This window comes from Pan troglodytes, chromosome 16 (assembly GCF_028858775.2).
Source record: "Pan troglodytes isolate AG18354 chromosome 16, NHGRI_mPanTro3-v2.0_pri, whole genome shotgun sequence".
NCBI classification, from domain to species: Eukaryota; Metazoa; Chordata; class Mammalia; order Primates; family Hominidae; genus Pan; species Pan troglodytes.
Window position 1 is genome coordinate 25,060,766 of NC_072414.2, and position 26,568 is coordinate 25,087,333.

General features: G+C 41.8%; 1 protein-coding gene across 6 annotated transcripts in view; it reads right to left on the bottom strand.

Moving 5' to 3' along the window:
• Window positions 1-26,568, bottom strand: part of FMN1 (formin 1) — a 430,759-nt gene that overhangs the window by 378,230 nt on the left and 25,961 nt on the right. For 5 of the 6 annotated variants that reach the window (XM_063794665.1, XM_063794663.1, XM_054667316.2 and 2 more), the window contains 2 exons: window positions 23,448-23,536; window positions 11,948-13,945 (listed from right to left, as the gene is read on the bottom strand). In XM_063794665.1, the coding sequence (XP_063650735.1) occupies window positions 11,948-13,814 (1,867 nt within the window). In that variant the 5' untranslated portion in view covers window positions 13,815-13,945; window positions 23,448-23,536. The remainder of the gene's footprint in view (window positions 1-11,947; window positions 13,946-23,447; window positions 23,537-26,568) is intronic. The other variant, XM_063794664.1, reaches the window with a different exon arrangement.

Below are 26,568 nucleotides of genomic sequence, written 5' to 3' on the forward strand. Positions count from 1 at the left end.
GATATCATCTGTCATAGTCAAATGCTTTTCCTTTCGTTTTAATTTTATATTATTTAAATATAGACAAATTCACCAGTAATCTTCATTATGTTTTGTGCCTTTAAGAAACCCTTTCCTAATCCTTCCATACTTTCTTCTAAAAGCCGTTAAGTTTTCCTTTTCACATTTCAGTTCAAAATCCACCTGAAATAGATTTTTGTGCATGGCATAAGGTACATCCAACTGTTTTTTTTTCCCCATATGGATAACTGATTGTCCTAGCATCATTCATCAAATAATTTATCCTCTCCCATTACAAATAATGGGAGCTGTTATAGGTAACATAATGTCACCCATCACGGGTAGGATCCCCTGGAAAATAGACCCTGAAAAGAGATTCCATGCAGAAGGTTTAGTGGAGAGTGCTCTTTGGAGCAATACCTATGGGAAAGTGAGGGAAGCAGGATTGGAGAAGATGCAATTTTGACAGAGGCCTCAGGTGATAATGTAGGGAGCATGGAGACTGGGATGGCCCTTCAGAACTGCCCTACACAAGGCAATGGTGCTGAGCTTCCGTACTCTCACACACAGATAAGTCATTGGTCAGGCCTGCGCTTGAGAAGAAGGTGTAATCTTGGGAGTACCTCCCCCCTTGCAGCTGAGTACCTCCCCAGGAACTGCCCTCTGCAAATGACACTTCAGATGGAACCTCAAAATGGCAGAGGTAGCTCCCATTTGGAGAGGGCAGTTCCTGGGGAGGCACTCAGCCGTAAGCCTTTGGCTGGCAATGCTCCCAGCAGCGGAGAGAACAGGGTGTTAGTCTTGCAAGGGGGATCTGGGTGGCACACACAGCATACATTATACCAACTTGCTCATGTATCACTTTGACATTGTGATACATGGGCTACTCTGTTTAGTATAACTCTTTTCCCCATGAAATAATTTTCAGATATGTTTCCATTCTGGTCACCAACACGTAATCTAATCTGTCAATAATGCCCTTCAAATATGTACCTATAACTATACCAACAACTCCAGATTCATCAGACTTTATAAAGTACAGTAGTACATTTTCTCCCTTGATATGAATATCTATTTCTAATGTAGCCTGACTTTTTGTTCTCAACAGCTATACATTACCCAACTGGCTCAAAATCAATATGCTGTCAGCTAAAACAGACACTGAGGTCCCTGATGTCCTTTACTTGTAAGTGGATAGTTTAATCTCAATGCAGGATTTTTCCATTATCCTCTTGAGTTTAATCTTGTTCCATTTAACTTAGGAAAATTTAACAAGCTGTGATTCTGTCACCTAACACCTCTCGCTGTTTCAGTTTTTCTCTAAATTTGATACAGGATGCCAAAAAGCTTTTAAAAAGAAAATCCCATGAGGGCAGAGAGCAGTGATGAGTCTTGTGGCATGCCAATGATACCCTGACTTCTACTTCCACTCTCAGAAACCCATCCCATAACCCATTCTGTAAAGATCTTGCTCTGCTAGGTAATATTAATAGCAGGAATTTTATCAGCATATTAATATAATGACTTATAGTGAGTTTTGTACATAGCTTTTGGAAACCAATCACATGACCTCAACTTACATTTGCATTATACACAAGTTTTCTAGCAACAGTGCTTACACAGAAGGGAAACTTCCATGGTGGGCATTAGGCACCCAGCAGGTGAGCCTTGCAGAACTCCCTGAATCACAGCCTACAAGAGTTACAGGTCCCTGCCTGGCCTTCTAGTTCGCCAATGTGTTGGGCTATAAAATGTACCTTGGTTCAGACGTGCTGTCCTTTGATCATGGATAATGCAACATGGTTAATCTGTGACCAGTGAAGTACATGAAACATTAAACCGCCTCTGGTTTCTGTTTCAAGTTTGATCACTTGACTGCCCCTCAGTAACTGGATTTTACAATGAAGTTAAATCTCATTTAAAAATGTAAAGCTGTCTGTTCTGGTAAAGCCAATCATATGTTGTAAAGTTATTCCATTTAAAAGAACAGTTTCTTTGTTCCCCAAAGGTTTGACTTTGAGTACCCAAGTTCCATTTAATTCTACTCCCATCTCTGAGTACATTTAGATTCCCAAACCCATGCAGAGATGAATAGTTTCAAGGTTAGTTAAAAATAAAAAAGCATTTTCTAGCAAAATAGGGTAAGAGCATCTAACATTGATAATAATCACATAATATGGCATGAAACCAGTTTCATTGTTTAACATAGGAAAAATGTGAAAAATGTGTCCCTGTTACCAGTTTTCAGACTAAGTTCTCTCATCATTAATTCATCCATTTATTCATTCATTCAATAGAACACTTACTGAGTATATGTCATTGGTCAGTTTCAGTAACTGACCCAGGTATACAATGATGAATGTGATACCATTGCTATCTTTGAGGAGAGATTTTTTTTAAAAACCAAAAATAAAGAGACATCTGTTTCCATTTTGAAGTGTTCTATCACTAGCAGAAACAGGTTCCAAATGAAGATGGGACACCAAGAACAAAGCAAGGCAAACCCATTTCACTCTGCTGGGTGGCATGTCAGCTGCAGGAATTCCCAATTATCCTGTCTGACTACTCCTAAGGACAATTTGCCGCTTGCAGCCACTGCCTTATCACTGTAAGCTGGAAGGTTGTTTTTAATTAAAGTCAACAATCATAATTTTCTTAAAAGAATCAGTACCTGTTAATCTACTGTTTATGGAACTGCAAAGCATGCATCCAAAGTGAAAGGTAAGGTCCTACATTTAAAAGCTTGATAAGAGCTAAAGATTAAGTTCTTTATCACAGAAGAATCGCTGAGTTACTATTATAAAAATACAGATGAGAGGCAGATAATATGTCTTGAGGTCCAAAACCTATCGCCTTGATAAAAATATGATATGGAAATCAGTAGGGACAAAATTACTATTAGATGCAGAAATTGAGAACACTTTGAAGAGAGAAAATGTGACTCCTCGTGATTCAGAAATGATTGGGAGGAAGAAAGGAGACCTTTGTTTTTCTTTTCTTTTGCTCTTTCATCCTTTAAGATTTCACACTGAAATGACATTAGTAGTCAGACATACCATTCCAATTCCTTTCTGACTTGATTTAATTTAGAAAATTTTAAAACCCTGATTTAATTAAAAGGCTACTGAGTGAGCCAGTTTGAAGCTAGACAGTGTGGGGAGTACCTCAGAGGTATCCTATATGATCTTGGCCCTCAAGTTTTTTTATTAATGCAAATTAGGTAGAAATCCAATATTAGGCCGGGCATGGTGGCTTACGCCTGTAATTCCAGCACTTTGGGAGGCCGAGGTGGGCGGATCATGAGGTCAGGAGATCAAGACCATCCTGGCTAACACGGTGAAACCCCATCTCCACGAAAAATACAAAAAATTAGCCAGGCGTGGTGGCGGGTGCCTGTAGTCCCAGCTACTCGGGAGGCTGAGGCAGGAGAATGGCATGAACCCGGGAGGCGGAACTTGCAGTGAGCCGAGATTGCGCCACTGCACTCCAGCCTGGGCGACAGAGCTAGACTCCGTCTGAAAAAAAAAAAAAAAAAAAGAGAAATCCAATATTAACCTACACAAAACAATAAAATATCGATAAAGATGCTATATAAGTAAGTGCCTTAAAAAAAAAAAAAGCAGCAAATGTAGCAGCTTTAATCAAGAACAAATCAGCAAATCCACATAGAATAAACAACTCATTGTGAGCTATTCTTTGTAGCATCATTTCATCATTGGAAAATACCAAAAGGAGTGAGATTTTAAAATCCTTTCTGCCCCTATGAACCAGCAATGATGTGTAATTATAATAAAGCTAATTTTAAAAAGTGCTTTATGAGCTATTTTCATTGATATTATTTCATTTGATTCTCAAAAAACCGCTATGAAATTTGACATAATTCCTTCCAGCAACTGCAATCAGGGGAGTAATAACAAGCTAAAAAATCGGTATTTCACTGACTCTACCAATTTTGGTGCTTCCCTCTCCCCCACACCAATTTCCCCTGAATCATTCTAGAAATCATGTGTGCTCGTGGATGTAATCCTTCCTCCTCATCACTGCTTTCATCTCTTGCTTCGGCTGCACAAGGTGCCTCTTGATGCTTCCAAAATGGGCACCAGGGCTGCTGTAGTCAAAGGTGCCAGATGTGTTGCCCAAGGCACAACTGCCTACCTCTCCCGCTTCTCCTTGGGATAAGACAAAATCTCATTCATTCTACCATCAATAAAACCACACTGGATAAAATCTAGTTCATTATGCCCTTTCACACCGTGCTTCCATAGCACCTCCAATAGGGACTCTGCTTCCCCAAGTCTGTACATCCTGTTATGCAGAACTTGCTTTCAATGTCCTAAAGAAATTTTAGTAACATTACTCTTTAAATTTTCACACTGCTTTTTTTATGGCAGTCCTCTCTCCCTGTCTCCAGGCATGAGTCCACGGGGCTGGCGCAACAGAAAATCTGGAGAACATACGTCATGCTATTTTCAGTGTTGTCCCTCCCCGTGGTAGCCGCTACCCTCGGATGTGGCTCAAATTCTTGCTTTCCTTAAGATGAGCTTTGTCCTGTGATGATCATCCCAGCACTCAAGCAGAAGACTCTGGAGGGCCATGACTGTCAAATTATCCAGACATGCCCAGACAAGTCTGAATCCTAGGGAGAACATAGCTGAGGCCCAAGCTGCACACCTTATTTACTCTCCACAATTCCTCTGGGCTCACCTGGAAACCAACAGCTTTACTCAGTCACAGGAGCACTTCTGGGTTCTCCCTCTAAACACAAAACTGAAACTAAAGACTTTAATGTTTTAGAAAAAATACGTGAAATCTGAATGAACTGATTTGTGACTTTATTGTGAATAAAACCGTGTTACCATGAATTTTTTTTTTTTTTTTTTTGAAATGGAGTCTCTCTTTGTCACCCAGGCTGGAGTTCAGTGGTGCGATCTCGGCTCACTGTAACATCCTTCTCCCAGGTTCAAGAGATTCTCGGGCCTCAGCCTCCCGAGTAACTGGGACTATACCATGAATTACTAATACAAAAATCTGAATCTCAGCGTTTGAAGTTCTCACTCACTTGCTTAGCGTGAAACCCAGTCCTCAAGAGAGGAAGTCCCTACCTCTCTTGAACAGCTCTTCAATACTGCAAAACTGTTGGGCCTCTGATGATAAAGTTCTTTCATTTCTTTTTGCCAAAGCTCCTTCTTCCTCAAGTGTAGGGGCCCTCCTAGGAGGATGAGGAAATGTTTGTCCAAGACATTCTGGCCCAGAAGTGTTCTCTCGTGGTACTTTTCCTTCAGTAGTTTGTTGTTCCTCCCTATTATCCAACATTCTTCCAGGACCCCTCAAATCCGTCTGTATCCCATACATCTCTGAATTCCAATTCTGACCTGATTTCAAGTTCTTTCCTATAAGGCTCTGAGCCCTTGTTTCAATATACTGGAACAATCCATGACTGTGAAAAAAAATTCCTAGAACCCTCTATGAGAGGGAAGAAACTCCAGAACATGCCATGATAGGAGGCTGAGCTGCCGGGGCACACAGAGGAACTCCAAGGGGATGGTATGACCTAATATCACAGCCCAGGGGCCACAAAGATACATTAGATATGGTCTGATTCCAATTTCAAAATTATCTAACAGAAGTCACTATCCCTGTAAGTGATCACAAAGCAAATACAGTGAGATCGGCACCACGGTCATTTATCTGCTCACAGCTATCAAGAGGAAGGGGGTGGGGCCGCAGTGGTATCTGCTGTTTTCAAAAAGTGCTCTCTCAGGAGTCCCTAAGAAATAAAACAAAACAGGCCGTGGCTCACCCCTGTAATCCCAGCACTTTGGAAGGTCGAGGCGGGCAGATCACGAGGTCAGGAGTTCAAGACGAGCCTGGCCAACGTGGTGAAATCCCATCCCTACTAAAAATACAAAAACTAGCCAGATGCACACCTGTAATCCCAGCTAGCTGGGAGGCTGAGGAAGGAGAATTCCTTGAACCTGGGAGGCGGAGGTTGCAGTGAGCCAAGATCACGCCACTGTACTCTAGCCTGGGAGGCAAGAGCGAGACTCCGTCTCAAAAAAAAAAAAAAGAAAAAGAAATAAAACAAAACATACGCTTTCAATATTCAGTACTCTGCTTTATCAATTTGATATAATACTTGTAATCCAATTACAACCCGAAAAGGTTGTCTTTTTCTCATGTCCCAACCAATAATGACATGAAGCAGAGTGTTGAGTTAACAAATATATCCAATGAATTATTCTCTAAAATTTAATATCTATTTATTTTAAAAATAGTTTTCTCTTTTACATTTATCAGTGGCTGTTACTTTTAATCATGGTGTTATTCTGCTATTTCTACACATCTTTGGAATTATTTCGGAAGGCTGTGCATATAGCCAAAGGCCACAGACTGCCACCCTTGCTTTATATCTTGTACTCTGAATCCAAAAACAGAGACAAGTGAAAAGCAATCCAGTGGAAGGTGTTATCCTCAAAGCATAATTCAATCTTAATCTGGGGAAAAATGCACAGGCATAGAGCTGGCTTGGGATTTTAAAACATCAGATTCTGGCCATGGTCCTGGCCTTTAAATCACACTCCCCTTTAAAAAGCAAAACAAATGAGAAAAATACTCATTTATTTTATATAGAAACTGACCTTAAAATACAAATTGTTCATTAGTGGAACATTTATTTCGTATTTCACATGCCAATGAGCTATTCTTATTTGAGATCATTGGAAAAGGCACTCTTTAAAATTCTCTTTATGCTTTACACAAAAAGCAAGGAGGCACAATGGGATCTCAAACATTGTTAAATTTTAAGAGCTTTGTGTGTTGTTTTTTGAAAAAAAAAATATTGTTTCTGAATCCATGGACTAAAAATCATATTACCAGGACTTCTAATTCACTTTCTCTTTGTATGAACTTTTAACAATAAAAAGATGGTCAACCTAATCAAATTTAGAGGAGAAAGGTCACATGAGAAAGAAATAAAACACTGTAATAATCATTTAAGTATTAAGATTACCACTGTTCTATAACAAAACATATACCCATATACCACATAAACACACATTCTTCTTTCCCCTGTTGCTCATTTAAAATTCCATCCCATCTTTCACATCCATTCACTAATAAATCGGAGGGAAAAAACAGTAGCCACTACTTCCACTTCCTTATCACCTACTCATCTTCAGCCTCTTATAATCTACTCATAGACGTCATTCTACCGAAGTAACTCCCTCAAAGAGGGTTAGAAGCAACAGTATTCTCCTGTTCTTTATGGCATAATTCATCCCCCTCATCCAGACTCCCATTGGCTCCTCCAGATCCACTCTCCATTTTTCTCAACCTGCTCTTGGCCCTGGAGGGCTGACCCCGTAGACCACAGCCCTTGGCTTGGCTCCTTTACACTCGCTTTCTGGTTGGTTCAGTTAGAGGAGGTTTACAGGAAGTGGTCCAGAGGAGGGTGAGGCCAGGATATTTATCCCCACAGCTTCCTCTCCGCTGGGTGTCTCTACCAGAAACCACTGTTCCTGACAGAGGGTCCCCTCCATTAATCTCCCCTGTCTGGGCTCCAGTGACCACGCCTTCCCTTGCGCCTTCAGCCTTGCAGGTATCTGTTTCCTCTCAGGACTGTGAGTAATCCAGGGGCCTCTCTGAATTGCTTTCTTCCGTTGGTTTCTGGATTATGCTCTATCCTCATCCTATCCCTACCTCCTGGACTACTGCTTTTTGAGCATGGCTTTTACGGCTCTCTAACAACCTACATTTCCCCTTGTAACAATGATATATTCTCAATGCTAAAATTCTTGCCTCAAAGGACATGGGGAAAACATAGAAAAGTGTACTTTAGCTATAATTGTACTCCCCACCCCCGACCCCACACACAAGCACTCTAGGTGGTGAATTTGTTTTTTTCTTAAAAAATAAAAGTAGTTAAATCACTCTTGAAGAATCATAAAAGTAACATATTCACTACAACCAGAGAAACAATATAAAAATATGTAAAGAGAAATAAAATTAATGCCTTTCTCCAATGCTTCCGCATCTTTCTCTTTCACTTCATTCCCCACCTCCACTGCCTTGACCCTCAATAAGGAATGTTAACAGCCTGGCCAGTGTTCTTCCACACTCATCTCCATGATATTCGAACCTGTACCAAACATATATATTTATATATTGGGAGGGGTGATAGTTGTTTTACAAAACCTGAGAGCATTTTATGTATTATTTTATAACTCAAATAGATACAAATCTAGATCAGTACTCTGAACAGCCTCATAATATTACAGAGCATAAATGCACAATCATTTATTTAACCATTTCTCTAATGATGGACATTCAAATTTTTTCTAGCTATTTTTTGCCACTACAGACAATGCTGCAATAAACATCCTTATGCCTAATTTCTTATTGGTACATATATTTATGTAAGCTAAATTCCTAAAAGTGGGATTGCCAGGTCATAGTTACACAGAGTTTTAATTGGGATCCTATTACTTTCTCAAAAGTGCATAGCAACATACTTTATGTCAACTTAATTCCTGTATTTGTTTTATATGGGTAGAATATGGCTGATGCAATTTTTGAGTCCTATTTTCCCTCCATTAATTTTAGATAATTTTCTTTGTACTACATACTTTCTGTAGTAACCTTAAATGGCTGCATATGTCTATTAATGTTGTGACGCTTCTTTACAATTTTATTGGAATTGCATCAAACCTTAATATTAATATGGGAGGAGTTTATATTTACTTCCCATAATGTATATCCACAGAGAAAATCAAAGCTTTGACAGTAGTATTAGGGGTTTACACATGTAAATAAAATTTATTTCATGTATGCCTCTTAAGTCTTAATAAGTTGACATTAATTACATATTTTCATGGGCACAAGAATTGATCAAGAGATTCTCAGTTCTCAATATCAGGAAGAACTATGCCTGGAGCATATGCTTCCATCACCACATCAGTGACTTCAATCAAAGGAAAACAACCACAGGATTACTCAAGAGCATACTAAAGATTGGGCATTTCCCAAGTATGGTGAGCCAAGCTCCCTGTGATTCTTCTGGCACTAAAAGGGTTTACTTTGAATCAAAGGTAAATGAAAGCAAGCAAAACAGAAAGGAATCCTAGCACCAAGCCCCAAGGACACTGCTTTGCAGGCTAGCACAACTAGAGTTCCTCAAGGTTTGGGGGAAGACCATACTCCACAAAGGCTTGGGAACATTCCACATCAGTCTCCACCCGCCAAATAAAATGCTATAAAACCAATCTCCAGGTTGGCGGTGGGAGGAGGCAGGAGAAGAAAAACCTGACTACCAGTTCTTGTTAGTATATTCTCTATTTTATCACCACTATGTGGTGATAATGGAGATTCCCATGCATCATCCTTGAAATGAGAAGTTAAGAAATTACAAACCCAACAGAAGGTGCATCGCTGGCCTCTGTGATATCCTTATGCTACATCCTGCATGAATGGTAATGTCAGCTTTAACTGCTTAGTCTTGTAACAAGGATAAGCGGGTTTCACTGGTTCCTGGGAATTACTACTTGCCTCTAACATTGAAGAGTCTTCCAACTGGAAACAGATCTGATTACTTTTGCCAGACTTAATCTCTTTCTTAAGCAGTTAATGAGAGCTTTCAATAATCTTAATGACATCACTTCAATAAAAATACCTAGATGTTATTTCCACAGGAAATAAATGTCCACAGACCATAAACTTAATCTGGTTAATAGCTAACCTGGGAGAAAGGTGGGAGTTGGGTTCAGATAAAGGGACACTGTAGTGTGATGGTAAATGAATTATTCACCCCTCTTTCTGGACTGCTGGCAACTCTCTGAGCCCTCTTCTGGGTTTAGGTGGGAAGAGAAATGAAGTGAAAGACAAAGGTAGCTGGAAGCAGGAAACTTCTCCCTGTATGGGCTTCCCAGCTGCAGGGAGTCACTGAAGGGTTCAGAATATAAAGAGGACTCACGGCGACAGGAAAGGGAAAATCAAGAGAGAAAAGGGAACTAGACAGAGGATACAAATCAAAGGTACTATCTGGGGAACTCCCTCCCTCATGCCTTTCAAAGTAGGGCCAATAGGAGGTAATGGCTGGAGGCCCTATAGGAAGTCTCCACAGTAGAGAAGTTACCCATATCAAAAAAAGCTCTTACCCACTTCTACTCTCCTTCCCTTTTCCAGCTTCTTCTTTTATAAGGTTAGAAGCACAGGAGATGCTTACAGTTCTTATGACTGGTTCCTGAAAGTGCTGCTGAAGATCCCAATGGAAGGCTGAGGCCAAAGTAAAGGGAATGTTGAGTGATTGCACGGAGAGGCCAAAGGAACATGTGATCATCCATTCAACTTGTCACTCAGTGGGCTCACGGTCAGTCTCCAACAGAAACTGAATGTGCTCTGTGTGCCTGCCTTGATCCAGATACACTGGAGCTTTTATGATATTTTTCAAATAGAAAAAGGACAAAATAATAAGATAATCCTACATTGAGGAAAAAGAGGATTTACTAAAGAGCAATGTATTTAATGCACAGTTTCTGCAGTTTTTGGAGTTAAGGCAGCTAAGATATTCTACACTCTTGCCTCCTGAAATCTCTCTCTTAATAATCTCAGAGAGTTTCCTTGTCAAGTGTTTCTAAGTCCTCAGCATCCGACAGGAGAAAGAATTTTCATCACTAGGGTTCTGCACTACGTGATATAAAATCTACGATTCTGTGACTTTCCTGGTGAAGCATATTGGTTATGAAAGTAGAAAATCTTATCAAAACAAGATTTATTGCAAAAAACAAGATGAAAAGCATTTACCACATTTTTAAAGCTCTACCCCCTGGATCAATGATCTAGAGAGATTTATAAAATTTCACAAGTTCAAAATGACCAAAAAGCTTTGAAGCTCCTCTTCCCTAGATAGATATTTTTTATCTCAAAAATTGCACTTGCTGTTTGCTCTAACCTGTAAGAGACTGTCTATCATATTAGGAGCTATTCCCTAGAAAAAGCATTGCCCACATGCTGTTAGAGGAGCTCTGAAAAAGAACACATAACCTGCACAATGGCATATAAAACCCTGAGATTCTGGCCACAACAGCCTAGAAAATGTAATGAATACCAGAGCGGTGCTTCTTTTACACAGTCTTTTTTGGTCCTATTGAATCCACAAAATTATTTTCATGTAACATTTTAAATCACATTAAGTATGTAAGTCAAATGAGCTCTTCAGCACCTTTTACATAAGAAATGATGCTATACCAGTAACAGTAACAACCCATAAGTAAAAGATACCTACGGAATAAAGTCAATTTGTGCTTATTTGGGAAATTTAAAAACTGTAAAAAAAGAAAACTTTGAACCATGTTTCTTCAAATTAGACTGAATTCATTCCTGTTCTGTTAAAACACAAAAGTTTTTGTCATAAAATAATAGCACTTATCGAGATGATTACTAAAAACAAACACACAAAAACCTCTAACTACAGACATAAGTGAAGACACAGCGTACTTTTGCACTTCTGCTTAGAGAATCCCTAGAATGACTCCAGCAGCGTGAATGGCAGAATTTAGGTCAAGAGGCCAATTACCCAGTGTTACCATCAAAGGCAGGGACAAGTTACCACTTCTCTCTGCCTGTTCCTGTTTTCCTTTGAGAGTCACTGTTACGCAACCACAGAAGTAACTTTAGAGGATGCCAAAAAAAAAAAAAAAAAACAAAAAAAGAAAGAAAGAAATAAAAGACATTCACAAAGTCCTGGAAGCAACTATACCTCTGAACCACTAGGTCAAAACCATCCTCATCATCTCCACACCCCCCTGTTCCACTCCCCGTTTTCTTGCTACAAAGTGAACTAATAGGCCTAGGAATTTTGGTCCATTGTTAATCAGTCAGTTTCTAAGTAGCACAGGCAGACTGATAGTTCCCCAATCAGCCAAGATTCAAAGCATCTTAAACAGAGACTAACCTGGAGGTGACTGGTGCTGGGGCTCAGCTGTGGTCTTCCCTGGCCCCAAGCTCTTTTCCAAAGGTTCCCCAGGCACCAACCGAGGTTGGCCTGCTCTGAGGAAGGCCGGGCTGGCTCCTTTGGTCTCCGTGACCTTTGCAGAGGATGGTGGCTCCAAGGTGTCAGCAGAGACGCACCCAGAGAAGACACGGCTCTTTCTACCAGGAGAGTCATTAAGAGCAGCTTCCCTCTCACCAGGCAATGCAGGGAGCCGGAGGATCCTGTGATGCTGCTGAGGGCTGGGGAGCCTTGGAGACAGAGGCGAGGGAACAGGTGACGTCCGTTTGTGTGTGCTGGACTGCGAGGCTGAATTATTAAACACCTTGCCGAGAGCTGCCGGTGCTGGTGGGGATGGCTTCTTCTTATCACCTCTGGGTTGTGAGGAGTCAGGACCTACTTTGTGGGGCAGATCCAGCAACAAGGACTTGTGGCCACCAAGGGGCAACCCGGCTCTCCTCTTGTTTCTCGTTTCTGGGCGAGTGTGGGGGACACTCGTGTGGACAGGGAAGCCCAGTCTTTTCCCCTCAGGGGCTTCATCTAACTTCTCACTCTCTATCACCTTCAGGAGGACCTTGTTCACGGCCCCCTCGGCACTGGCCGACACACTAGAAACGGAGGCTGTTTCCCCGGCTGGCGACTGCGATGACCCATCCCCTTGCCGCTCCTTGCCCTGCCGCCTGGAACCGTGAGCCCCAGCCTCAGCTCCCGGGAGGGTGAGCAAGTCGGCTTTGGGTACAAACTCAGCGTGGGCTGCTGGGCGAATGGCAATCGTCTCCTTACCCTTAGAATGCGTTTTAACTACTCTTTGTACCTGGGAGGACAGGTCCTGAACTTTGGCCACCACTTTGGAGACAGGTTTCTGCTTGCAAGTCCGCTTAGCCGGCTTCTCCATCTCATCCTTTTCTGCCTCTGGATGCTTCTCAGGGTCCTGGTGACTTTCAGACGAACCTGTTTGCTGATGCTCCAGCCCGCTCGGCGGCCTCCGAATGCCATCCCCTCCTGCCTCTGTGGAGCTGCAGTCAGGGGGCAGCACTTCTCTTCCAAGCCCAGTGTCCTTGAAAGCCGTCTCAAAGCTCCCAAAGCCAAGGTCTGTGTCTGGCGTCTTGGGAATATCTGGGGGGCAGCTCTCTCTCCTCTGCAGGGAGGAGGCAGGTGCCCCATTTGGGAGCAGATTTCCTTTCTCCTCTAGTACCCAAAGGTTAGGCCTTGTTCTAGAAAGAGGAAGGGAGTGGCTGGAACAGATCTGGTCCTTGCCCATCAGAGGAGCTGATTCTCGGCCTCCACGCCCTTTTCTTTTGGTCCTCTTCTGTGGGAGGGCCCCAAAGCTCTCTCTCCTTCCACCAGACCTCCGAGGCTTTTTGTTCCCGTGGGTGCTCCTCTTATTGAGAGGGCCCACGGGGAGCTCTCCCTGCCAGTCACCAGCACTCTGGAAACAGTCATCCTCGGGGGCCAGGCTCACGGACAGCTCTTGTAGCTTCCCCTCCTGGTTCCCCATCGTGATCCCCAGGATGTGGTCTGAGCTCAGGAGATTGGTTAGCAGTCTCTCCCTCTCTGTTGTGAGTTTGTACAGCTCAGTTAGAATGTCTTTCGTGGGAGTCTGCTTGAAAAATAAGTCGCCTGGATGTTCGTCCGGCTCCTGGCTGAGGCTGATGATGTCTGATTCCTCCCTGACTTGGTAGCAGTTATGAAAACCTTTATTGGATCTGTCTAGAGTTACAGTGCCCTTGTATGAAAATCCTCTGACTTCCCCCTTTGGAAGACAGAAGCTGATGTAGCAGAGTTCCGTAATGGGCTTATGCAATTGGAGGGTACAATGAGTGCCTTCCATTATGCCTACCTAATTATTCATGCCTTGGAGATGCCGGTTTGTGGTCAGGCTTCCCAGGCTCCAGTGGTGAGGCATGTGATGGTGGCTATGCAGAGAAAGCAGCTGACAGTCATCTCCAGCAATGAGACTGCCTGTTAGAGGAACAGGGGAAGAAAGCAGCTTGTCTAACAGAGTGCATAAATCACACACCAACATAAAATCAAAGCATAACCATGACTTATCCTTCCTCTCTGGCTGACCTCAACAACTCAAGGAATCAGACAACAGCCAGATTTCAATCTCTTCCTCACTCCCACCCGACTCCTGATCAGTAGAACTTTTGTATAACTGAGAGATGGGAAAGTCCTCTCATTTCACCCCCAGGACAAAAGTTCCCTTTCCCTACATGGGGACTCACTGTGCAGCCTGGATCAGGTCTCTCAACTTCTCTAGAGCTTGGTTTATGTTCTTCTGTAAAATAGAGCTATCATAACTCCCAAAAGTCCTTATCTAGGGGGCTTTGAGATCCTTAGAAAACACAGCCATTTTCACAACTCATATTTGGAATATTACTTTGCAAAGATAGATCGATCAAGCCTTTTTACCCTCTAAAAACCACCTTCAAGATCTGAGCTCAAATTATCAATTCAACTTAAAACACAATGTGAGGAAAGATCTTAGGCCCCAAATTTGGCGTCAACAGTAAAAATTTCAATGTAAAAGTTTAAAATTTAAATAACTCAAGTCTTAATCAAGTTTTGCTGCCTTCTTTTTTATTTATTTTTTGTTGTTGTATTGCCTTCTTTTTTCCTTCCTGTTGTCTATTCGAAGCCAAATGGAATGGCAGAGGAACAGCAAAAAATCTATAAGGAACGGCTGGCCCTGTACAGATTTTTCAATGATGTCACCACAGAAATGGCTGAAATGTCACATAATTAGTGAAGGTGGCTGCTTCCTTGTATGATATGAGGGACCTCAGAAATGTCTCTGTGGCTACCATCCCCACACACAAACTCTATATTTCTAGTTTCTTAAGCTATTGCCCAGTCTTCAAGCCTTCCTTGCTTAAAACAAGCACCGCCCACACCCTGGGAATGATAACACAATAACTATTCATTAGCCCTTGATATCTTTAGTGAATTATTTTCCTCAGGTTTTTTTCTAACTGCTTCTAAATAGCAAAAAAGCTACATAAAAGTATATTTTGAGTGAAGGAAGAGAGAAAGGAGGAAGAGTCTGGTAAAAGTAACTCCTTGAGGAAGAGAGAGAAAATTAAGAGTGATAAAATGACGATTATGAAAATTGCAGATATCTGGTCAAACCAGAATGCCAGGAGACCAGGAGAGGCCTTGCCTCTTTCACAATTGTATATGGGGCTGTTCTCACTCAAGTAGTTTTTTGGGTTTTTTTATTTTTTATTTTTAGATGGGTTCTTGCTCTGTCGCTTAGGCTGGAGTACAGTGGTGCAAACATGGCTCACTACGGTCTCAACATCCTAGGCTCAAGTGATCCTCCCGCCTCAGCCTCCCGAGTAGGTGGGACTACAGGCACGTGCCACCACCACCCAGCTAGTTTTTTTGTATTTTTTTTTTTGTAGAAACAGCCTTTTGCCATGTTTCCCAGGCTGGTCTGGAAATCTTGGACTCAAGTGATCCTCCCACTTCAGCTTCTCAGAGTGCTGGGATTATAGGTGTGAGCCACTGCTCCCGGCCGTATTTTTAAAACTTTTCTAAAATGCTTATTGCTAGCATTTTCTAAAGATGCACACGTGTAGGGATACTTAATAATTATTGGTAAAAACTCTCTGCATGTGTCCAAGAACTCACTTAGGAGGTAGTCTCTTATTGTGTAATTTATAATAATCAGTAATAAAAGCAATTGCAAAGCTGTCAATATCCGCTGAGCACTAAGCATTAGGAGTTCAATTAATGAATTCTCAGACAAACTGAAGGGAAGCAGCAGATGAGCTATGCTGAGTTTTGGAAAAATAGAATGCTCTCCTCTCTCTTCAAGCATCATTTTCCTCTAGCTCTTCTTATCTCCTCAATTCCCATGGATTAGGAGTAGTGTGTGATGTTGGGGGAGGAGTGTTAAAAATTTTCAGAATTGGCTGGGTATGGTGGCTCACGCCTGTAATCCCAGCACTTTGGGAGGCCGAGGCGGGCAGATCACCAGGTCAGGAGATCGACACCAGCCTGGCCAACATGGTAAACCCCGTCTCTACCAAAAATACAAAAATTAGCTGTGTGTGGTGGCGCATGCCTATAATCCTAGCTAGTCAGGAGGCCGAGGCGGGCAGATCACCAGGTCAGGAGATCGACACCAGCCTGGCCAACGTGGTAAACCCCGTCTCTACTAAAAATACAAAAAGTAGCTGTGTGTGGTGGCGCATGCCTATAATCCTAGCTACTCAGGAGGCCGAGGCACGAGAATCCCTTGAACCCAGGAGGCCAAGGTTGCAGTGAGCTGACATCGCGCCACTGCACTCCAGCCTGGTGACAGAGTGAGACTCCATCTCAAAAAAAAAAAAAAAAAAATTCAGAATCTGTTCAAAGTCACAGTTTATGCTGTAATTTCAAATAGGAATATGACTGCGTATTCTATTCCCTAAGAGAGGGAATTTGTATATACTGAGCACATATACACTTATATTTTCATTTTGTTATCTCATGGAATCAGTACATCTCCATTTTACAGATGAGGAAACTGAAATTCAGAGATAAAGGAACTTGTCTAAGGGAATATGGCTCAGAATATGCAAGTTTCAAACCCAGATCTCTCTCACTACATTGCTTCATAGGTCATGTTGCTCTTCACCTACTGCCTTCTACTAACAAATTGGTTTTCCATCTAATTTGAATAGAGGAGTTTTTTTTTTGTTGTTTTTTGTTTTTTTGTTAACTTGGTGTTACATAATTTCTTAACAATGTCTCACATCTTGCTATTTTAACGCTCACGGAGGCCAGGCGCAGCAGCTCACCCCTGTAATCCCAGCACGTTGGGAGGCCAAGACGGGAGGTTGCTTGAGCTCAGGAATTTGAGACCAGTCTGGGGAACATAGTGAAAGCTTGTTTCCACAAAAAAAAAGAAAATTAGCTGGGAATGTGGTGCAAGCCTGTACTCCCAGCTGCTAGTGAGGCTGAGGCAAGGGGATCGCCTGCGAGGTTGAAGCTGCAGTGGACTGAGATTGTGCCACTGCACCACTGTACTCCAGCCTAAGTGACAGAGCAAGACCCTGTCTTTCAAAAAAAAAAAAAAAGAAAGAAAGAAAGAAACAAAAACCACACTCATTGGAGAGCTTCAACATGTCTGATCAGGTAAAGTGCTGCTCCCTAAGGTCATCCCTTAAACAATAAAGTCTAGAAAAAGGGCACCAGGAGTTCACTACAGCTGGTATAGGCAGTAAAAACTCAATGAAGATTCTAATTTAGAAATAAAAGAAGAGAAGGACTGACATAAAGGCTATATCCTTTATGAGAATTACAGACATGTAGTGCCTGTTTACAGGATTAAGTACTTTTTTCCCCTGGTCTTTATAAGTCTTGGTTATGTAAATGGAGAAAATGTCACGGTTAGAACTCTATATGTTAGTCACAGTTGGGAAACTCAAGTCAAGGTTTAGAAAATTATAACATTGGATTTTATAGCAATAAAGCCACAATGCAAGGCATAAAGCTACTATTATAAAAAAAAGAAAAAAAAAATAACTTCACACTATTGCCTCATCCACCCAGAAACTTCCATATAGAATGCTCTTACCACACTTGTGGTACACATGTCCGGAACCAAAGAGGAGCAGAACAGAGGAAGAAAAAAGAAATGGGAGTTTGTCTCATGATCTTGGGACTACAGTTCCTTTGTTCTGGGCCCTGGGAAGCAGTATGTTGTAAGAAACTTTGTACTGAACTAGACTAAGGAGTTTCACTATCCCAGGATCCATAGGAGCCAATGAAGAATCCTAAGCTACTTACTTATACTTGTTATAAAAAGATTACTTCAGAAGTAAAGTAGAGACTAGACAAGTAGGGGGTAAGACTAGTGGTATAAATCACTTAGAAAGGTCTTTCAGTATTCCAGAAAGAAGCGATAGCCAAAACCAAAGCAGTAGCAATGTGATGGAGAAGAGATGGTCAATTTTAAAAGATAGATTTCAGGCCAGGCATGGTGCCTCATGACTATAATCCCAGCACTTTGGGAGCCTGAGGTGGGTGGATCACTTGAGTTCAAGACCAGCCTGACCAACATGGCAAAACCCCATCTCTACTAAAAATACAGAAAAAATTAGACAGGCGTGGTGGCACATGCCCATAATCCCAGTTATTCGGGTGGCTAAGGCATAAGAATTGCTTCAACCCAGGAGATCTAGGCTGCAGTGAGCCGAGATTGTGCCACTGCACTCCAGCATGGGTGAAAGAGTGAGACTCTGTCTCTAAATAAATAAGTAAAAATTAAATAAAAAGATAGAATTGAAAGGGTCTGGTGGTTAATTGGATATGCGTGACAGGAAAGAATTTGTTTTCATGATTTCAGATGTAGGTGACTGGGTAGATTGTGGTGCCATTCACAAAGATAAATGCACGAAGAGGAATAGGCTTCAGGGGAAGAAGATGAATTCAGTTGTGGAAATATTGAATTTGATGTATCAGGGGAATAATCAAACAAATATGTCCAGAACACTGCTAGATGCAAAGGGATAGAGAATGAGATCTAGGCTAAAGTTAACACATTTAGAAGGAATCATACAGTATATAAGGTGTTTCAATTCCATGTAAGATAAAGTAAGTGCACTCTATCCTAGCTCTCCCACTGAATGCAACAGAAAAAAAACACCAATATAAAATGCATGGAGCAGCTATTTGAACACTCTAAAAGTAAATGGTAACAAGCAGGTTGATGAGGAAGACCAGGCTTTGAAGTATCACCCAACTGTAAAGCAGGTAACTTTCTCAGCTTTGTCTTTCAGTAGCCCCTAAGCCTGGACTCGAATGTGCCTGAAACATGGCAGTGAATATCAGCACAAACAGAAGAAGATATAGGAGGAGTCCTGTAATTCAGAATCAAGAATAGAAAGAAGTTTTCTTGTTGGCACCTAAAACTCTGAGGGAGGAGAACATTTCTCTATGATTAGAGGAACTGTAGTCCCAAGATGTATGGGGGAAAACCCCTATTTCTTTTTCTCTCACTCTGTTCTGCCTCTTGTTGATTTCGGGTGCGGGCAGAGTTGCAGGAAGTTTGCAGCCAAAGAGTTGGAGGGTTAGTAGTCCTAGATTTCTAGTTAGAGGACTGAAATCAGAGCCTCAGAGAGCCCAGAAGTATGGGGAAGATTATGGAGAAGGATCTTAGAAAGTGACCCATAAAGTTGTTCATGGATACCTGAATTATCCCCAGCCTGTGGATTGTGGATCTGAACTTAAACACCATACGAAGGGCTTTGAAAAAAAATGAAGAGATAAGACAACTTCCCAGGGCCTAGGCTGGCCACAGGGTGGCACATACATGGGATGGAACACTGCAAAAGCTTTGAAAATGGAACTGACATGAAAACCACAACCCACAGGAGGCTCATTGGAACTGGAGGACTGAGCCAAACCAGGTTGAGTAGCTGGTTGTTTCAACAAAAAAGGAACTTCCCTGAGCAAATGAACTTCAACCTCAACCCTCTAGAGTGTTCCATGTCAGAAGAAGGCTTTAGAGCAGGGCAAACTCTTCTCTGTGACAACCCATTAGAAAGTCAGAATGCAGTATGGAATCATCACACATATTTTTCATCCAAGAAACCAGAGGAAAAAGAGCAGTAAGTCCTAAGAGAAAAAAAGCAAAAGGACAGGAAATCACTGTGCATTGGGGTTAAATACACTGGCGTTGCAATTCCATGCTGAGTTCACAGGACTATTTCAAACAGCATTGCCTCATTCTACTTGGACTCAAATGCAGCGGCTCTGCAGAGGCACACACTAAATTATACATCTTAATTCGGCCTGTGAAGTGACCTGCTCTGGTTATGTTCAAGGTAAAAGCACTTTGCTTCCCAGGGAGTCTTCGTGTCTTCTATTTCCTCTGACAGGCTCCAGGCTGGCATTCTGTCTATGACAACATTGCAGCAGTGATTTCTCCCTTGATTCTTTTTCCAAGAAACAAGTAGATTACCTCACTCTACCCCAAATGGAAATATCTGTTCTGCCTCATCCTAATGAGAAATGATTGCCTTTTAGTAGATGCTATCTGTTGTTCATAGCATATTTCACCAATGCTAAAAATAAGATTCGAGAATTAGTTGTCGTCATTCTGTCTGCTGACGGCAGACATCCTAATTGATTTTGGCCTTAAAAGGCCAATGCAAAGCTTTCTTTGCCTAGTCATTGGCACAGTCTTTCCCTGTGACTCCATCTGAGCCCAACACGGCTAAGACAGATTACCTGTATTCCATTTCTAAACTGGAAAATTTTTATTAGTTCAGTCAAATTCACACTCTACCTTTCACACCCTCCTAAGACCAAGAGACTGACTTTTATGAACTCAATCAACAAGTTTCCTTGCCCTGTGGCTTCTACTAGATTTAGCCATTGGGAAACAGTAACAGATTGGAGGGCAGATGGAAGAGGGCTCGGGACCTTTATCCCCTGACTCCCTATCTCCTGGGCTATAGTTTGGTAGTAGGCGTGCCCTCTAATGAAGACCACGCTCCTCTGGGGTAGTTCTCCTCCAGCTGCAGCTGCTTTCTCTGAGTACCATTACTGCCCCCTCCCCTTGCTCATTTAGTCCTAGATGGCTTTGAATTCTGCCTCTCCTGTGTGATTTTGGACAAGTTATTGCCTGCCTTTCTCCTTTCCATCCACCCTGGGATGGAGTGCAGCTTTTTCAAAGAGTAGATTAAAAAAACAAAGGAAGGCTGGGCGCAGTGGCTCACGCCTGTAATCCCAGCACTTTGGGAGGCTGAGGCGGGCGGATCACAAGGTCAGGAGATCGAGACCACCCTGGCCAACACGGTGAAACCCCGTCTCCACTAAAAATACAAAATATTAGCCAGGTGTGGTGGCGAGCACCTGTAGTCCCAGCTACTCAGGAGGCTGAGGCAGGAGAATGGCGTGAACCCGGGAGGTGGAGATTGCAGTGAGCCGAGATCACGCCACTGCACTCCACTCCAGCCTGGGTGACAGAGTGAGACACTGCTTCAAAAAAAAAAGATATGTTACAGACAGTTTTAGGTAGCAACTTTAGTAGAGTGAGAGAACACCAAACTAATTATTATTACAAAGAGCAAGTGAGAATGCTAGTGGTTAAGACAAGAAAAATATGAGTAATAACCTGTACCGGTATTTGCTATTTTGGTTTCTTGTCTTGTCTTTTCTTTTTTTTTTTTTGAGACTGAGTTTCGCTCTCGTTGCCCAGGCTAGAGCGCAATGGCACAATCTCGGCTCACCGCAACCTCTGCCTCCTGGATTCAAGCAATTCTCCTGCCTCAGCCTCCCGAGTAGCTGGGATTACAGGCACGCACCACCATGCCCGGCTAATTTTGTATTTTTAGTAGAGAGGGGGTTTCTCCATGTTGGTCAGGCTAGTCTTGAACTCCTGACCTCAGGTGATCTGCTCATCTCGGCCTCCCAAAGTGCTGGGATTACAGGCATGAGCTACCATGCCTGGCTGTTTTGTTTTGTTTTGTTTTGTTTTGTTTTTGAGACGGAGTTTCACTCTTGTTGCCGAGGCTGGAGTACAGTGGTGAGATCTTGGCTCACTGCAACCTCTGCCTCCTGGGTTCAAGCGATTCTCCTGCCTCAGCCTCCCAAGTAGCTGGGATTACAGGCAGCCGCCATCATGCTCGACAAATTTTTGTATTTTTGGTAGAGATGGGGTTTCCCCATGTTGTCCAGGCTGGTCTCGAACTCCTGACCTCAGGTGATCCCCACACCTCAGCCTCCCAAATTGCTGGGATTACAGGCGTGAGCCACCGCGCCTGGCCTGTTTTTGTTTTTTTTAAGACATGGAAAACAGAAGTATGTTTTCAGTTTGAAAAGAAGGAAGTAGCAAGGAAGGAGATATTGATGATACAGTGAAAGATCGTATGAAACATGGGAAAAAAGGCACCAGAGAAAGAAGACGTGGGCTCAAGGACACATGGGGAGGAATCAGCCTTGACAAGAAGGAGGATGGTTTCCCACTCAAAGACTAAGGAAAAAAGATTATTATGAGATAGCACTGAAATTGAGAGAGTTTACATATTTTCTCAATGATTTTTGTTTTCTTCAAAAAGTCTGTAAATTTATGATTTTCTTTGCATTCTAACAATGTCACAAGAAGGAAAGCACTAAACTAGAGTTTCGGAGGCAAAATTCCTTCCTGTGAAACTCTGATTTGACTGTGAGACCACCAGCATAAGCTATGTCTTATTTTAACATATGGGCAAATCTCTACAAAACTGTAGAGGACAAATTTCAGCCAATATAACTATTTTAGAGGACGAGTTTCGGCCAAAGTCACAGCTGGTTATTAAAGGGAAAAAAGGGGCTCCTTTTTGTGTACGTTTTTTCATTGCTGTTCGTTTTTTGACCCACAAACCAACCCACACAGATACCCAGATATGTTAACAAGGTGTGCGCATTGAAGATCCTCTCAAAGACGTCGGGGAATTCTTTCTTTGCCTCTCCCTTACCTTTTCAAAGCTTAATTACATAAAGAAAAATGAGTATTAGCTTTCCACATGATTTCCATGAAAATTAGATATTGAGATCCTCAACACATCACTGGTTTTCCATCACTATCTGGCTAACATCATCATCTACAGGAGATGTATGAGTATGCTGAGGAAATAAGCCCTTTCCCCCTGATTTAATTTTTAATTTTTATGGGTACATAGTAGGTATATATACTTATGGGGTACATGAAATATTCTGATACAGGCATATAGTGCATAATAATCACATCAGGGTAAATGGGGTATCCATCACCTCAAACATTTATCATTTCTTTGCATTACAAACATTCCAGCTATACTGTTTTAGTTATTTTTAAATGTACAACAAATTATTGTTGACTGTAATCACCCTGTTGTACAAATACTAGTTCTTATGAATTCTATCTATGTTTTTGTACCCACCGCCTGATTTAAAAAAACAACCTGTAGATAGAAGATTCCTACTCGTTGAACATTTAAGGCTTTACCAACAATGGTGACAGCACAGCATCTCGCTAAAGGTGGGCTTAGTACATTTTACTTTGTAGTTACTAAGACAAAGAGAGCTTCCTTTTCAAATATCGGGAGTATCTTTTTTAGATATGTGAACACATTCTGTGGAGTTTGCTTTTATGAGAACTTTATATCAGGAACAATGGTTGCATATGTTACATCAAATTTGCATTTTCTGATTAAGGAAGCTGCTCTTGAACAATGGCTTTCCAATTAGAGAGCACAAGGGGTTTAAGTAGGTTTTTCTTTCTTTTTTTTGAGACGGAGTCTCGCTCTGTCACCCAGGCTGGAGTGCAGTGGCACGATCTCGGCTCACTGCAAGCTCCGCCTCCCAGGTTCACGCCATTCTCTTGCCTCAGCCTCCCGAGTAGCTGGGACTACAGGCGCCCGCCACCACGCCCGCCTAATTTTTTTGTATTTTTAGTAGAAACGGGGTTTCACTGTGTTAGCCAGGATGGTCTCAATCTTCTTACCTGATGATCCGCCTGCTTCGGCCTCCCAAAGTGCTGGGATTACAGGTGTGAGCCACCGCGGCTGGCCGGTTTTTCTTTTTAACAGGCAACTGCAAAGAGACGATTGTAACCCCATTTTATAGAGGATTGAGGATGCAGGCAGGGTGCTTTGATGGTACTCTCATTTTTAAAGGTCTGCCACACAGTACAGCTCTCGAGGAGGAAGGTGGGGACCATGGGGGTTCTCCAAGACAAAGCTGATCTGCCATCTCTCCCACTTCCCTGATAGCCACATCTGTTGACAGAAAACCTATTTTTTGGTTGTTGTTGTTAAAATGTCTGTTCATTTATAAACCTAGTAACATGGAAGGAAAACCTATTTTAATTATCTCACATTATGTGTGTTTCGATTTTATAAAATACTGGAAATCTTTTTATAAATCACAGTAATATGACATCTGTTTAAAACGTCCACAAAAGAAGTTCTTTGGTTTGAACTTCCATTTGAGCCAAACCACCATCATGTGAGGCAGACATAGCAGATGCGGTTATTGTCACTGTATACCCAAGGAGGCTAAAGGAGACAAGAAATTTCAAAGCGACTTGCCCCTGGTCAAACAACTAGTGAGCAATGGAACTGGACTCAAATCCAGGTTTCTGGACTCTCCGTATGCTGCTGTTCCCACTACCCTAGTACCACTGGCACTCACTTTTTCTTTTTCTTTTTTTTTTTTTTAAAGAAAGAAGACCAATGAAACAAAGTGCCATTTTTAAAAAGCCCAAAATTTAAAAATGTATTGCTGGATAGGACTTAAAATACAATATAGTACTATATGCAGTGAAGCAAGTGGACTCAAAGCCACTACTTTGTAAAGATTTCTCATTTAAATATAATTTCATTAAATCTTGAAGTAGGAACCTTCTAAGAAAAAATTCATATCCCATCAAATACTCAGAATCCTACAAGAGATTATATAGGCAACAGTTTCACAGGTGTGTTTGCTTCCTTTTTGCTTTGTTGCTGTTGTTCAGGGAGAGATACTGGTATTAGAGTTTTACAAACTCTTTTGTTTACCATGAGGATCAAGGAAGGCCCTCTTCATCTTAATCCAGCGTTATTTCATGAAATCCATCCTAAGAGTTAGTTATTTTGAAATGCACTTCGTAAAATACCAGTGACCATATATATAGACTGCTTAAACAGAAGGATCTACCCAGGGTAGAAAGGGCTGTGTAACCCAGCAAGGGAAGCACTGGGCCATGAGTTGGAGGCATGTATCCCAATCCAACAAGGGCAACTGGACTCACCACTGCTGTGTGCCAAGCTCATGTGTTTCTTAGTAGACTAATCAAGGGGCAGGAAGATAGCAATTTGTGGACAAGCAGTAAAAATCTAGTAAAAATTAAATATTTAGGTGAGGTAATGAAATGAGTAGATTCATACTTGGTTAAGAAGGAGAAAGAAAGAGGAGAGGAGAGAGATGACATTAGCCAATGATATGGTTTGGCTGTGTCCCCACCCAAATCTCACCTTGAATTGTAATAATCCCCACGTGTCATGGGCAGGCCAGGTGGGGATAACTGAATCATGGTGGCAGTTTTCCCAATACTGTTCTCATGGTAATGAGTAAGTCTCATGAGATCTGATGGTTTTATAAATGGGAGTTCCGCTGTACAAGCTCTGTTGCCTGCTACCATGTAAGATGTGCCTTTACTTCTCCTTTGCCTTCACCATGATTGTGAAGCCTCCCCAGCCATGCGGAACTGTGAGTCCATTAAACTTTTTTCCCTTATAAATTACCCAGCCTGGCGTATGTATTTATTAGCAGTATGACAACAGACTAATACAGCCAACATTTCATGAGGTCTTAACCAGTGCTAGGCCTTTGGCTAAATGTACACCATGCCTCATTCATTTACAGTTGACCTTTGACCAAAGCAGGGGTTGGGGTGCTGACCGCCTGCCTGCACAGTCAAAAATGTATGTATAACTTTTGGTTCCCCAAAAGCTTTACTGTTAATAGCCTACTGTTGACCATAGGTCTTACTGATAACATAAACAGTTGATTAACACATATTTGTATGTTATATGTATTAGATGCTGCATTCTTCTAATAAAGTAAGCTAGAGAAAAGAAGATGTCATTAAGAAAATCACAAGGAAGGGAAAACATTTATTCTTTATTAAGTGGAAGTGGATAATCCTAAAGGTCTTTATCCTCATTGTCTTCACATTGAGTAGGCTGAGGAGGAGAAGGAAGAGGAGGGGTCTTGCTGTCTCAGGGACGACAGAGGCAGAAGAAGTGAAGGAGAAGGGAGGGAGGAGAGACAGGCACACTTGGTATAACTTTTATTGAAAAAAATTCACGTAAAAATGGATCCACTAAGATCAAACCCGTGTTATTCATGGGCCAACTGTAATTCTCATAGTCCTATGAGTGGGTACTAATAATTCTTCCATTTTACCCATGAGAATCATGTAAGCTTAGGGAGGTTAAGTAACTTGTCCAAAGTCACAGAGTTATTCAGTCACAGAACTGGAACTTGAATCCAGGACTATTTTAAAAGTCTCTCTGAGTAAAAGTGACAAAATACTGCATTTCTTAAAACTTCAGGGAGAAATAATGAATCTGTTATGGGAGGCCATCAGGGGGCCTCTAGTATAAGGATTATTTTGCTTCTCTTCAGAAAAATATGGTTAACAGATTGTGTTTATTAAGCAATTAACACTATGATCTATGTGCCCCTTGATCAGAATATAAATTAATCCATCTAGAAGCAAGGACAAAAAACACATAATGTTTGCAAAATTCCTGTTAGGAATTCCTCTTTGTCCTGAAAGTATGTTAGTGCTCATGGTTTAAGGTTTCTGTCAGAGCCTAGAGAAGAACTTGTCCCACAATACCCCAGAGAGAGTGACAAAGGTTAAAACTGGACATCACCATTAAGTTTGCCTCAAGTCAAGTAAAAGAATTGTGACTGAATTTCAGTTTCTGCCACAGGGGATATACTAAAAAGGGTCAAAGTGTCAAAGTTTGACGTGGTCCTCTTTGTGATTAGGAGGTTGGCTGTGGCTGTGGACAGTTGGTATCTGCTCAAGCATTTAAACCAACCCCAACTTTGGCACAAGGCTGCAGGTTCTA